General features: G+C 40.9%; 1 protein-coding gene across 2 annotated transcripts in view; it reads left to right on the forward strand.

Moving 5' to 3' along the window:
* The window catches only part of LOC121945114 (TGF-beta receptor type-2-like), a 107,927-nt gene that overhangs the window by 54,375 nt on the left and 38,475 nt on the right, over window positions 1–15,077 (forward strand). For both annotated transcript variants that reach the window (XR_006105943.1, XM_042489139.1), the window contains exons 4-7: window positions 6,533–6,828; window positions 6,932–7,180; window positions 7,346–7,459; window positions 7,789–7,926. Coding sequence is in view for 1 of the 2 variants with exons in the window: in XM_042489139.1 (XP_042345073.1) it covers window positions 6,533–6,828; window positions 6,932–7,180; window positions 7,346–7,459; window positions 7,789–7,926 (797 nt within the window). In the remaining variant the exon portion in view is untranslated. The remainder of the gene's footprint in view (window positions 1–6,532; window positions 6,829–6,931; window positions 7,181–7,345; window positions 7,460–7,788; window positions 7,927–15,077) is intronic.

Raw genomic sequence — 15,077 nt, forward strand, 5'->3', positions numbered from 1 at the left:
GATGAAAATCCCATTTTAAACATTTTTCAACAAGTTCAATTGTTTTTTTTATTACGGAGGAAGTCAGGATTGTGCCATATGTGGGTGAAAAGTGAGGGTGCTAAAGTGGAGTTAATAATTTCATGGAATTTCCACCAGGCTGTCAGAGTTGCTGAAATTGTTATATTTTTGAAACAAGGATGATTTTTAACAGTCTGGCTGAAAAATGGTAAGTCCGACATGGAAATGGCTTTAATAATTGCTTGTTCTATATCTGACCATGTGCTATCTGATTGACTGGGGTGGATCCATCTGTATATGTAATGAAGTTGGCTTGCAAATAAATAGTGGTAAAAGTTAGGTGCTTCAAGTCCCTCTTATTTTTTTGATTTCTATAATGTGACCAATTAAATTCTAGGTGTTTTATTTTTCAAATAAAATTTCTAGGTGATTGAGTCTAGAGTTTTAAACCATGTGAGAGATGGGTGAATCGTAATAATTGTTAGTAGGTAGTTTATTTTTGGTAAAACTGACATTTTAACTGTCGCCATTCTGCCTAAGATGGATAGTGGAAGATTCATCCAGTGGAGAAGATTATCTTTTATTGTTTGGAGTAGTGGAGTGAAGTTAAGACTAACCAACTCTGACAGCCTGGAGGACACATTGATACCTAAATATGTTATGTGGTTTGCGCATAAGGGGATGGGTAATGAGTGATAAAGTAGGTTATGTTTAGGCAACCAGTTACACCAACAACCAAAAATGAAACCATGTATCTGACAACAACTGTGCGGCTAATGAGAGGGATGCTCCCTCCCTGAGGGGTCTGCTCCCCCGTTCCAACATGTACACACCCATAACTGGCTGAACCCTGCAGCTGGCAGGTTCCCTCCTAATGGTCTGGGGACTGCCGCCTGTGGGGCCTGACCAGAAGGACACAATTGGTCCATCATTCTTAGCCCCTCCTTTCACCTCACGATCAGTTGTCAAACTCTGGTCTAAATCCCGACACCAACTATCTACCCCCAATCCTGAACCCAACCATCCTCTGCAACATTTACCTTTCACACAACTACATGCATACATACCTACCCATACATAAAGATATACATCTTTCTCATTTAATTACCTCTTCAAAGTCCACCAAATCTACAGGCTTTCTTACTTCCTCTCTTTTTTCTGTCCTTTTCATCTGTTCTTATATATTTTTTTGTTTCTTTTGTTTTGTTTTGTTTTATTTATTTTATTATTATTATGTTTAGTTTTATGTCTTGTCTTTTTGTGACGTTTTTGCTTATTTGTTTAATTCTTGATCACTGATTATTGCACAACTATTCTTCTCCTTCATTAATGTTTTGTCTCGTTTTGCACATATTGGTCTTACCTTTTTTTGCAAAATAAAGTTAAAAAGAATAATTAAAATAAATAAATTAGCGAGTAGAAATCTTTATGCATCTGCGCTTTGCGTACTGGGATGCCACTACTGTGCTGTCAACACAAGCACATGGTGGGATTACGCTGCACATGTTTAGGCAACAACAGCACATGGCAACCATGGCAACCAACATACATACCCATCCAGCTCCCCTCCAGCCCGCTCTATAGGTGTCCTTGTGCTTCTTATATTATGTTATTACATCATCCTGCTGCATTTCATGAACACATGACAGGTTCCGTCCAGCCACATTCTCAACGGATGCCGCCTGCGGGCGTAAATGGATGCTGCAGGTGCCATCCGGTGGCATTTTCATCTGACGCTGCTCAGCAGTGTTTCATGTGCACGTGAAAAGTGCCCTTTGGCATCGGGCTCTTATGCCACAGTGACTATGTCAATCCTTTTTAATACAAATGTCAGCCAAACGGTTGTATTATGGTTATGTTTTTGTCAGGGCTAGTTTCTGGACCCCAAATCAGCACACAGGCAGGACAGAGTCTTTTAGAGGTTTTATTAACCAAGCGAGATTGTCCACAATAACAACAATGTCCAAAACAGAAGAAAGTCCACGTTGGTGAGCCACCAAGCCAAACCGCAGAACGGGCCAAATCGATGACGTGGTTCGGGGCAGGGGACCCTGCAGGAGAGCAGAGCTGGTGAGTCGAGCAACACAGATGAATTCACTCCAATAATGGCGCAACTCTCAGGAGAGCTGGCTCGCAGAATACCTCTTTCCCTCTGGGAGCAGGAAGGAGGAAGGCGCAGATCTAACTCAGGACAGGAAATGAGCAACAGGTGAAGGTGGTTACTGCTGACGAGGTTGCAGCCAGTGGAAGAAATCAGGCTGATTAGTAGAGAGGTGTGTAAGGAGAGGCTGCAGAGGAGCAGACGTGACAGTTTTGTTTTGTTTTAAAAAACATACCTTTTGTTTTACTGATGTACAGACATGATTGATCAAATCATTGTATAATTTTTTTTTTTTTTGATGCAGTTGTTAGCTTTGTTGCTGCTAATTCAGCTGTTAATGCATGTCTGTGCACAACTGTATCATCTGCATACATTTGTATTTCTATATCATGATACTGTTTTGGGAGATCATTAATGTAAAGGCTAAATAATAGAGGACTCGACACCAATTGTACTCTTCATGTTACTGGACAGTGCATTACAGACTTTAACACTCTACATCCTATGTGATTAAAATGAAGGAATCCATGCCAGTGCTCCAGATGAGTATAATGCATGTCTGTGCACAACTGTATCATCTGCATACATTTGTATTTCTATATCATGATACTGTTTTGGGAGATCATTAATGTAAAGGCTAAATAATAGAGGACTCGACACCAATTGTACTCTTCATGTTACTGGACAGTGCATTACAGACTTTAACACTCTACATCCTATGTGATTAAAATGAAGGAATCCATGCCAGTGCTCCAGATGAGTACTAGTGAGCGATTCCCGGCTTCTCAGAGTTTATGTCAAGTTTAGTGCTTAATCAGACAAAGTTATTATTGTAGGTGACTTTAACGTTAGACCCCATCCTGATGAGGCTACTTAAGGAAGTTTAACCCTTAACTGACAATTCTTTATTAAATATAATCAATATAATCATTAAACCTCTTCTAAAGAAGCCCACTCTCGATCCAGAGGTTTAAGCAAACTATAGACCAATATCTAATCTCCCCTTTATTTCTAAAATCCTTGAGAAAGTAGTTGCTAATCAGCTCCAAGACAGTAGTTTATTCTAGGATTTTCACAATACAAAGATGACACTGGTATTACTAATGACTTACTGATTGCCTCTGATAAAGGTCTGGTCTCTGTATTAGTCCTATTAGATCTCAGTGCCGCATTTGACACCATTGACCATCACATCCTACTGCACAGACTGGAACACTTAATTGGCCTTAAAAGAACGACACTATGCTGGTTTAAATCATACTTATTAGATTGTTCCCAGTTTGTTCATATTAATGATCAATCCTCTGTGCATACTAAGGTCTGTTGCAGAGTACCATACGGTTCTATGCTTGGACCAATGCTTTTCACTTTATTTATGCTTCCCCTAGGCAACATCATTACAAATCACTCAGTGTCTATCTATGAAGCCAGATGAAACCGATCAGTTACCTAGACTACAAGCAAGTCTTAAGGACATAAAAGCCTGGATGAGCCACAATTTATTGATGTTAAATTCAAACAAAACTTAAGTTACTGTACTTGGCCCCAAACACATTAGAAACTCTTTTTCTAAGGATATAATTTCTCTAGATGGCATTGCCTTGGCCTCCAGCACAACTGTAAGAAACCTCGGAGTTATATTTGATTTAGATTTATCGTTTGCCTCTTATATAAAACAAACTTCAACGACTGCATTCTTTCACTTATGTAACATTGCAAAAATTAGGCACATCCTGTCTCAAACCGATGCCAAAAAAATAGTGCACACATTTGTTACTTCTAGGCTGGATTACTGTAACTCCTTATTATTGGGTTGCCCCAACAAGTCTCTAAAGTCTCACCAACTAGTCGAGAACGCTTCCTAACTTGAACCAAGAGAAGGGATCATATTTAACCCGTTTAGCTTCTTTGCATTTGTGCTCCCTTGTTTCGTATTTTTCCGGATCTTGGCTGCAATCTTGGCCCGCCTTTATCGTGGTGATGGCTGTGCTGATGGTGTGATCCTGCCTTTGGCTGTGCTTGTGTTGTGGCTGCACTGTTACTGTACCTCCAGCTCAGCCTGGATCGTGGTCATGATTGTGCTGTGGTCCTGTCTGTGGCTGCACCCGTAATGTGGACCTTAGTTGCGCCCATGCCCTGATCTTGCTTGACACCAACTTCTACTGCTGTTTTTATTAGTCATGCCGCCACTATTAATATACACATGGGACTGTCACTGCCACTTTTGGTATTTGCATGTAACATCACGTGCTTTCATAAATTGCATTTATTAATTTTATGTCTATCACTATTGTTATATGTTATGTTTTTGCTACCATCATTGCTGTGCATCTCTTCCCCTCTCTTCCTCTCTCTTCACTCCTCAGTCGCTCTTCCTGAGGTTTCTATTGCCCCCCACCATTACAGGGTTTTTTTGAGGGGAGTTTTTCCTTGGTCGATGTGAGGGTCTAAGGAGAGAGGGATGTCATATCCTGTAAAGCCCTCTGAGGCTCATTAGCTGAATCCATGTCTGTATTAAGAGGATGCAATCAATCATTTTTGCTATATTTTTCTTTTTTTTCAACACCATGGCCCCTTGTACTGAAGCACGACTTTTCTACGATAAGGAAACACTTATCAACATCAGGAAAAGTTGTGTGGGTTTTGGACTGAATGCAGCAGACCATAAGAGGATCCCCACTTGTGGTGTGTGCTGAGCGGCCAGTAAGACATACAGGGGAGAAACAAAACCGAACGTGCTGGATGAAGAGAGGGAGGAGAGCCAGCATCAGGGCAGACTTGGAACGACTAGGAACGACTTGGAACGGAAGCTGTTCCTCTGCCAGGCCTTCTTCTAGCTAATATCTGCTTGCAGACGCATGTCATAATACAATAACGATAGGTGCGAAATTATTAAATGCACTCTATGATGATATTGTGGGTGTTGATAAGAGTCTCACACAGAATATTAGCCCTTAAAAGAGCATAAGGTAGAGCAGAGGTATAAAACTTTAAGGAGTATGGAGGAGGACTTTTAAGGGGCTTAAGAGTTTCTTGAGCAGAGGAGAACATAACACAAAGGCAACGATAGTGGAAAAATATTATACAAATGCTAAATGACAGTGAGTTAACGGAGCACGACAGATAAGATGGTGGGGAGAGATTGTTTGTGGTTGATCTCATTAGAGAAATGTTTACATCTCCCACCCAATGTAAACAGACCATAACTTCAAAAATAAAGTCAGTAACATTAAGACATTTGGTACCTGGAAAAATGTTACAGTGACACAGTGTAGTCACCACAAAGTGTGCTTTCAGTTTCATATTGTGATGCAGTTCATTTAATTTCCACTGGGTGTCTACATCTTGCAGGCTCACATAAGGGTGTGTCTGTGACAACCAATCACATGTGTTAAAAGAATGTGTCATACCTAGCAACAGGTTCACAAAACAAACAAAGCTACTCTTCTGTATAAAATAACTCTGTATAGGGAAAACTATTTCAAAGGTTTTCAAGGTTCAAAGTTTCTAAATTCTGCCCATATTCAGCACTCTACCTCAGTATTTTATCAGAAAATTTCAATTATTCAACCTAAAATGTATGAAAGCCCCAGACTAATATGGAAAAGAATCTTGGTTGTGAGATTAGGGAAGGTTTCTAGTAAGATGTGATTTCAAATGCAGACTGGGCTTTAAGGGAAGCCAGGATGTAAATCTGTCCAATCTAAAATTGTACATAGATATTATCACACACCCCTTAAAAAGTTTAATACAGGCTTAACCCAGGACAATAAAGGCAGGAAATGTCACATAGATATGGGCACATTTCTCCATACTCTATGGGAATGTTCCCTGGTATTACCTTTTAGAAGGTGGAACTGAAAATCCTGAAAGGTGGCTTAAACAGCCTCTACCAGAACTATCACAATGATGTCTGTTAGAGGAAAAATCTGTTGTGCCACCAGACCTTTCCAAAGCAGTGTTTGGACTGATGAGAAAGGTTGATGAGGTTTACTTGTAGTGGCCATGTTTATTCTACGTCGGACATATTTCTGCATTTACAGAGTGACTCAAAGGAACAGAGTGCTATCTTTCAAAATATTGTTGCAAGGTAAATAATGTCCCGAGCAATACTATTCAAAAATGGCTAATCCTGGTGATGGGAGTCTGAAGGTTGGCATCTGATGATCTGAGTTGGCGAGTGACGTATGAAAAGGTCTATAAGGTCTGAGAGGGCAAGGTTATTGATGGCTTTGTAGATGATGAGGTTGATCTTGAAGTGGTGCTGATCCAGTAGTCTTAATCGTGTTTGTAGTCCAATGTCAATCTATTCATTTGCTTTCTTTTCTGTGTATTACTTATAAGATGCTCGTTCTTATACCATACACTCTCCAGCTTTTTATTTATCTCATCTTCTCTTCCTCTTCTTTCTCTCCTCTTCTTCTTTTATAGTTGTGGATCCAACTCTGGATGATCCCTTGGTATCAGTGATTCTGGTGAGCCTGCTACCCCTGCTGGTGATGGGGATTGTGGTTACAGTAATGTTCTACTGGTACCGAGGCTATCGGGGACGCATAAATCAAGAATGGGAGAGTAGCATTAAGAAGCGCAAACCAAAAGCTGGTGGGCTGGACTGCAGTGACGCCTGCACCATCATGATGGATGATGATAGGTCAGACAGCAGCTCAACGCATGCCAACAACCTGAACCACAACACTGAGCCACTGCCTTTAGAGCTGGATCTGCTGGTACAGACGAGTAGTATTTCAGAGTTGCTCTGTGGAGCTAGTTTGCTTTAAGACATTGTATTTGATATTCTAATCAAAATTATAACTTTTGATTCTGTACCAGGTGGGAAAGGGTCGCTTCGCCCAGGTATACAAAGCTAAGCTGAAGCAGACCACCTCAGATCATTTTGAAACAGTAGCTGTAAAGATTTTCCCCTATGAGGAGTATGCCTCCTGGAAGAATGAGAAGGACATCTTCTCCAATACAGACCTTCGACACGAGAACATCCTCCACTTCCTGACAGCTGAGGAGAGGAAGGTGGAGAAACAGTACTGGCTCATCACTGCCTTTCACCACAGAGGAAATCTTCAGGTGAGAGTGCCAGTGTCAGGTAAACCTAACACGAGTGGGGCAGTATTGCTACATGCTGGGATTCGCGGTTTTCCACGGTAAATAGTCTTTTGTCATTTATATGATACAGTGTTAACCTGTTTTAAATTCACAATGCCTCCAATCCAATTGTCCCTCTACCCCCAGGAGCACCTGACACATCATGTGATCAGCTGGGAGGAGCTGCAGGTACTGGGCAAGTCTCTGGCCCGAGGTGTTGCCCACCTCCACAGTGACCGTCTCCTTTGTGGGCGCCCTAAGGTAGGACTGTGTGAATGTGTCCATGTGACAGTTGGCAAACACCATTTTGGGGTTAAAAATCTCTACTTACCACAATAACCATTATCACAGTAGAAGAACAGAAAGAAACAGCAAACATCACATACAGAAACTATTTATAACCTAATGAGGATCAGATGAGATTAGACACAAAGTCTAAAGCCTCACTGAGTCTAATGAATGTCAGCATTATTAATATAAAATGTCTTTATATAATGTTTATAAATGTGTATATGCTCTATTTTAATTAAGTTTATTACTTCTGACAACAATACTTCAATTGTGCTGAAAGGCTTCTATTGTGTTTAAAGGTGCCCATTGTCCATCGAGACCTAAAGAGCTCCAATATTCTGGTAAAGAATGACCTGACATGTTGCCTGTGTGATTTTGGGCTTGGACTCCATCTGGACAGCAGCCTGTCTGTGGATGACCTTGCCAACAGTGGTCAGGTCAGATGAGAATTCTGTTTCATTCAGTCTCCCCTCAGTCTCTTCAGTGTCTTCCCTTGGTTTTGTGTGTGTGTCTGTGTTCATTTTCTATGTACTGTATTTATCTATAGCTTATTTATTTCTTTATTTTTATGCATTTTACTTTGATTGTATTTCACTTAATGTTACATGTATAATCTGTCCTCTGCTCCGCCTGACTCTGTCTGACTGTGGGTTGTGTGTGCATGTGTATATGTGTGTGTAAAATAAAAAGAAATATGATAAAATTTTAAAAATAACAATAATAATAATTTCGGATGAAGCATGGGGTCCTGTGGGGTGTGTGTGTGTGCAGGAGGACAACACTGTACTGCAAAAACAATTTTGTTACAAGTAAAACTGACTGACTGAGTGACTGAGTGAGTGAGTGAGTGAGTGAGCGAGTAGGAGACTGTGTGAGTGTTCACATATATGACTCAAGGACCTCTGGTGGTGGTTGTAATTCACAATTGTTAAAAAACCTGTTGTACCGACTGTTTTACACAGTCATTCACTGCTGAATCCTCCTTCCTCTCGTCCAGCCAGTCAGGCCACAAGTTTTCCAGAAATAGTTTTGGCTAAAAACTAATAAATAATGGATAGCCTCACCATCCATTGCATCCAAATTTGGCCTTTATCATCTGACTTATAAGCTGACATCCATATAAGAGTTTTGCCTTAATTACACCTAGAGCATCTGCAGATTAGTTTCGTACCTGATACGACATGATCCAAGTTTGGCAGTTACAAAATGATTTAGTCATTAGTCTTGACTGTAAGGGAGCTTGGGGGAACAAAAGTACCAAAGAGTCAAATAAACTGCTGGTGATACAGCTTATTTGTATTGACACACATTGACATTATCCATGTCAATTTTTTCAAGTCAAGTCAGTTTTATTTATAAAGCTCATTATCAAAAATCACAATTTGCTTCAGAGAGCTTTACAGCTTACGAGACCCTTCTGTCCTTAGACCCTCACATTGACTAAGGACAAACTCCCCAAAAAACCCTATAACTGGAAACTAATGGTAGGAACCTCAGAAGGAGCGGCTGAGGAGGCATTCTTCTTCCAGGACGGACAGACATGCAATAGATGTTATAAAAAACAATTAAATTAAAGGAGATTATAAAAAGATATATAGGAAAGACAAAGAGAGAAGAGAAAGAGAGGGAGGACAAGAGACCCAAACTGGAAGATGGTTCCATAAAGAGGAGCATGTTAGCTGAAGGCTGCTTTTGGAGATTTAGGAATCACAAGTAACACTGCATTTTAAGAGCGCAGTGCTCTTGAGGGATGATAGGGAACTATGAGCTCTGAAAGATAGAAAGAAGACGGAGCCTCACCATTTGGAGCTTTGTAAGTAAGGAGAGGTATTTTAAATTCAGTTCTGGATTTTACAGGGAGACAGTTCAAAGGCGCTAAAACAGAAGAATTGTCATTGTTTCCCCACCATTTCCCCCTGAAGGAGACTCAGTCCCCCCCAAAAAGTCGAATCAGTTTTGTTTGTTTTTAAGATTTTTTTTAGTGCTTTAACCTTTATTGTGATAGGACAGTTGCGTGAAATGGAGAGAGAGAGAGAGGAGACAACATGCAGCAAAGGGCAGAAGCTGCAATTAAACCCACGGCCACTGCAGTGAGGACTTAGCCTCTGTACATGGGGTGCCAGCTCTACCAACTGAGCTACTGCATGCTGGAAAGGTCAAATCAGTTTTATTGTGTCCTTTATGTATAGTGCTGAATCACAACAGAAGTCATATAAGGTCACTTTTAATAAAGAATTGGTTCAGTCTCTACAGCGTCGCTGTCACTTCCCCTCCGTTCGCATGGGGCTTTGGCCTGACATGCACACACACAGCCCATCTGTTCAATTACACTTTATCAGGTGGAGGCAGTGCTCTGTCTACTAAGCATAATGTCAAGTCAAGTCAAATCAATTTTATTTATAGAGCACATTATCACAAAACATGGTTTGCCTCAGAGGGCTTTACAGTGTACGACATCCCGCTGCCTTTAGACCCTCACATCACCCAAGGAAAAACTCCCGAAAAAGAACCCCTGTAACAGGGGAAAAAAGAAAAGAAAGAAACCTCAGGAAGAGCGGCAGAGGAGGATGAGGGATCCCTCTTCCAGGCCAGACAGACGTGTAATAGATGAAGAAAATAAAAAAAAAAAAAGAAAGGGGAAAAAGGGGGGGGGGGGGGGGGGGGGGGGGGGGGGGATAGGGAGGTGTCCAAAGGCTAATTAAAACAGAGACCAGATCTGAATCAGAAGCAATCAATAAGTCGTTATTAAGTTTTACTAGTGCCGTCTCTGTACTATGATGAAATCTAAAGCCTGACTGAAAGTCTTCAAATAAACTATTGTCTACGAGAAAGTCACAGAATTGATGAGCAACCACTTTCTCAAGGATTTTAGAAATAAAGGGGAGATTAGATATCGGTCTATAGTTAGCTAAAATCTCAGGATCGAGAGTGGGCTTCTTTAGAAGAGGTTTAATGACAGCTACTTTAAAGGACTGTGGTACATAGCCCGTTAATAAAGACGCATTGATTACATCTAACAAATAATTGTCTAATAAGGGTAAAGCTTCCTGAAGTAGCCTAGTTGGGATGGGGTCTAGCAGGCATGTTGATGGCTTAGATGCAGAAATCAGAGTAGAGAGTCGGCGAAGGTCAATGGGGGAAAAATGGTCCAAATAAATTCAAGGTCTTGATGCCATATCCAAGCTACCTGAGTCCAGGATAAGGTCAGTTAAGGGCAAGAGGTGATCGATTCTATGTCAAATAGTTATAATTTTATCATTAAAGAAACTCATAAAGTCATTACTGCTTAGAGTCGAATGAATACAAGGAGCTGTGCTATGGAGCTGTGACTCTGAGTCAGCCTGGCTGCAGTGTTGAAAAGAAACCTGGGATAATTTTTATTTTCCTCAATTAATGATGAGTAATAATTTGCTCTGGCATGGCGAAGGGGCCTTCTTATACATTTTTTTTTTTGTAATTCACTTTTTATTGCCTTTGAACATTAGAACAATAAGAACAGTGCATACGTGAATTAGAACAGGATAAGTCCACTACGACATAATCTTAACAGAACAACAGAAAATACTGAAAGAAACATAAAACAAAACAAAAAAACAAACAAAAAAACTAACAAAAATAAATAAATAAATTAAAAAAGGGAGGGGTGTATATATACATTCACATGTCCAGTGTGCAATCTTCTCAAAAACCCCTCCCCCCAAGTCACCACCGTACTTCAATCCATAGCCAAGCCTTTGTTACAATTAAAATAATCCATCTTTTACATGAGAATCAATCTGCAATGTTTCTCTGATCAACCATCTTGTCAGTGGTCCAAGTAGGGGCCCCATAATTTCAGAAACACCTCCTCTCGGTTGTTTAGCCTAAAAGTCAGCCGTTCATAATTGGCTATTTTGGTCATTTCCTCCAACCATTCATTGAATGGGATGAGATTTTTTGATTTCCAATGTCTGAGAACAATCCTACACCCTGTTGTGAGGGCCAGCTTACACCACAGAGTCTGCTGAAACATATATCCATGTAGGTGGAACCATGTGAGAGGTAGCCTGACCTGCATGTGACCTTTGCCAGGTTTCTCTGGCAAATGACATCAGTGGATTTCTAGATGGGATTTTACCTCCAGTTTGTGACATAAAAGCCTGCAATGGAATAGGTTCTGTAAGTTCCTTTTCAATCAGGACCCAGCCCGGAGCAATACCTATTTTAGCCAACTGGTTGAGGGAAAAGGCATAGTGGTACCAATCCAATGGAGATTGAGGCTTCCATCTTCAATTGCAGCACTCATCTTAATTCTATTTAAACGGGGTCTTTTACCCCCTCATAAGAAAAAGTCTACCACTACATTGAATTTTTTAAGTAAAGGGGGAGGGAGGCTTATGGGCAATAGGTGCAGGATATAGTTAATTTGTGGAATAATCATCATTTTCAAGATGTTTATTCTGCCCAGTAGAGATAACCCTAATTTAACCCAGTTTTGTAGAGTGTTTCTCAATTTTCAGCAGGAGGGGGAGGAGGTTTTCTGTCATAATATCCTTTAAACCTGGTGTAAGCTTTATCCCCAGGTACACCAAACCTGAAGGGAGCCAATTAAACTGCCAATTCTGTCTAATACTTGGTGGACATAGTCTGGACAGTGACATTGCTTCTGATTTTCCCCAATTTATTTTGTAGCCAGAGATATGAGAGAAAGTGTCAATTAAAGACATAATTTTAGGGACAGCTGTTTCTGGATTTGAGGCCATTAACAAAATACCATCTGCATACAGCAGTAATTTGTGTTCCATCTTTCCAGCTAGAATACCCTTAATATCTGAATTATTCCTGATGGCAGCTGCTAAGGGTTCTAACGCCAATGCAAAAATTAGAGGACTCAGGGGACATCCCTGCCTCGTACCCCGGTGTAGGGGGAAACAAGAGGACATGTTCCCGTTTGTCAACACTGAGGCCTTGGGGTTGCAGTATAGAAGTCTAACCAATTTTATAAAGGAGGGGCCTAATCCGAATCTATGTAGTGTTCTAAACAAGTATGTCCACTCAACTCTGTCAAACGCTTTCTCTGCATCTAGAGAGAAAGCAACTATGGGTTTAGGGCAATTTCTCACCTGCCAAATCAGATGTAGTAACCTACGTACATTATCTGCCGAAGACCTACCCTTAATAAACCCCACCTGATCCGGATGAATCAGGCTGGGCAGGTGTGCCTCCAGTCTTGTGGCTAATATCTTGGCCAGTATTTTAGCATCTACGTTTATTAGAGATACTGGCCGATAACTCCCACACTGCTGTGGATTTTTGCCTTTTTTATGTATTAGGGTTATTACCGCAGATTGCATACTCTCTGGCATATTGCCTCTTTTAACTGCATCTCGAAATACTGTCACTAGCCTCGGTGCTAGTAGGTCAGCAAATTCTTTATAAAAATCTGTTGGTAGCCCATCATTCCCAGGGGCTTTCCCAGAGCTCATTTTTCTTATAGCTCGTTAAACCTCCTCCAATGTAATATCTCCACCAATCTCCTTTTGTTTTTCCTCGGACAGGGCCGGCATTGTGACAGAAACCTATCTATTTCCCTTTGTTCTATCCCATCCTGTGAAGCATATAATTTCTGAAAAAAAGTCCTAAATGATTCATTAATTTCTCCCGTCTGTCACTAAGGTCCCATTTTCATTCTCCACAGAGGTTATTAATGTGCGATTGAACTGTCGTTTCACTCTTTGGGCTAAAAATCTCCCAACCGCTTCTCCTTTCTCATAGTACTTCTGTCTTTTTACCTTTTTAATAAAAATCACGTGATTTTTCATTTTTCAGCAAAGAGGTATTGAGTCTCCAATGGCCTCAAGGGGTTTCAGATTCAGTTTTAGAACCCAACACCACTTCAACTGGAGCATGGTCCGACAATACAATATTACCAATTGAAGCAGCGATAACTGTGTTCACTAATTGTTTAGATATTAGAAAATAATCTATTCTTGAATATGAAGAGTGTGGGTTTGAATAGAATGTATATTCCCTTTCTTGGGGGTGAAGAGTTCTCCAAATGTCAACCAGACCCAGCTCATCTTCCAAAACCTCAATGGCTAGTTGTGATTTATATACTAACCTTGTATTAGTGACTCTTAATTTATCTATAGCTGGATCTCTTACCTGATTAAAATCCCCCCCAATAATTATATAAGTATTTCCCAATTGTTTTGCTACACAGCAAATGTTAGCGAAAAAATGTGGACAGTCTATATTTGGTGCATATATATTAATGAGAGAGCATCTGCTACCAAACAAATCTGCCACCCACCTGCCCTCTCTGTCCGAGAGTTGTTTGTGAATAGCGATATTTACATTTTTACGTAGTAGGATACAAACGCCCCTTTTGCTAGATGAATAGGCGCTATAAAATATTTTACTGACCCAATCCCTCCACAGCTTTGTTGATTCCTCATTATCTAAATGAGTTTCCTGCAAGAAACAAACATCCACTTTCTTTTGATTAAGATACAGGAGAAGTTTCTTCCTTTTAAGAACGAGATTGGCCCCTTTAATATTCCAAGACAGGAACTTAAGTGTATCTACCATACTAACATAAAAACTCTACTATTTCACTCTCATCATCATGATTAACTGTGAGAAACATATATCCATGTAGGTGGAACCATGTGAGAGGTATACAAATACACAAATACAAGGAAGGAAGAAAAGAAGGAGACAACCGAGGAAAGAGAAAAAAAAACCCAAAACAAGACAAAACAAAAAAACCCGGAACAAAACAAAAAAACAGACAAACAACAACAAAAAAAAACATACATTTGAGAGCCATGAAGAACGGAATGGCTCTCTTAACCCTGGAACCAAACCAACGAAACAGTACATCCGTGAAGCTCTTGAAGTCCCAACCCAGATCCTCTTGCCTCGCCATTCCACGCACTCCTTCTCCCTGGCGGCCTGCAGCACCGCTTCTCTGGCTCCAAACCTCAGGAAACGCACCAGGACATGCCGGTCTCTGTTGCTCCGCTGACCTACTCTGTGGGCGTGCTCGATTTCGAATTCAGGGCCCATTTCGACATCTAAGGCTTCTGCAAGAAGCTTCTGCACAAACTTTTGCATGTCTCGGCCTTCTGCACCCTCCTCCCTACTATCCGGACGTTGTTACGACGGCCGGCGTCTTCAAGGTATGTCATTTTCTCTTGTAGCTGGGTGATGGTTTTAGCCGCCATGCCTACTGTGACATCCAATTTCAGACCCTGATCTTCCAGGGCTGATATTCGAGTCTCGGCTTCCGTCACTCGAGCTCCCAGCTTATCCACCGCTGTCTGGACTGCGTCCATGCCCGATTTTAATCCGCTCATATCGGAAGCGATGCCCTGTAGCAACGTTTTAATGGTCGTTATCTCGGCCGCGGTATCCGTCTGTGATGGTCCTGGTGTGGCCGCCATGTTATTCTCTGTGCCTCCCTCCGTCTGTCACGTGAGGCTCCTCAAACCGTACTGTGTAAGAGTTTTCTGGACTTGTTACATACTAAAAGAAAGTTGCGCTGTACCCCGTGAATATTTTCCGGTGTTTAGGATATATCAATCGTGCTTTTAAAAGGGGGGCG

Source organism: Plectropomus leopardus, chromosome 7 (assembly GCF_008729295.1).
Source record: "Plectropomus leopardus isolate mb chromosome 7, YSFRI_Pleo_2.0, whole genome shotgun sequence".
NCBI lineage: Eukaryota > Metazoa > Chordata > Actinopteri > Perciformes > Serranidae > Plectropomus > Plectropomus leopardus.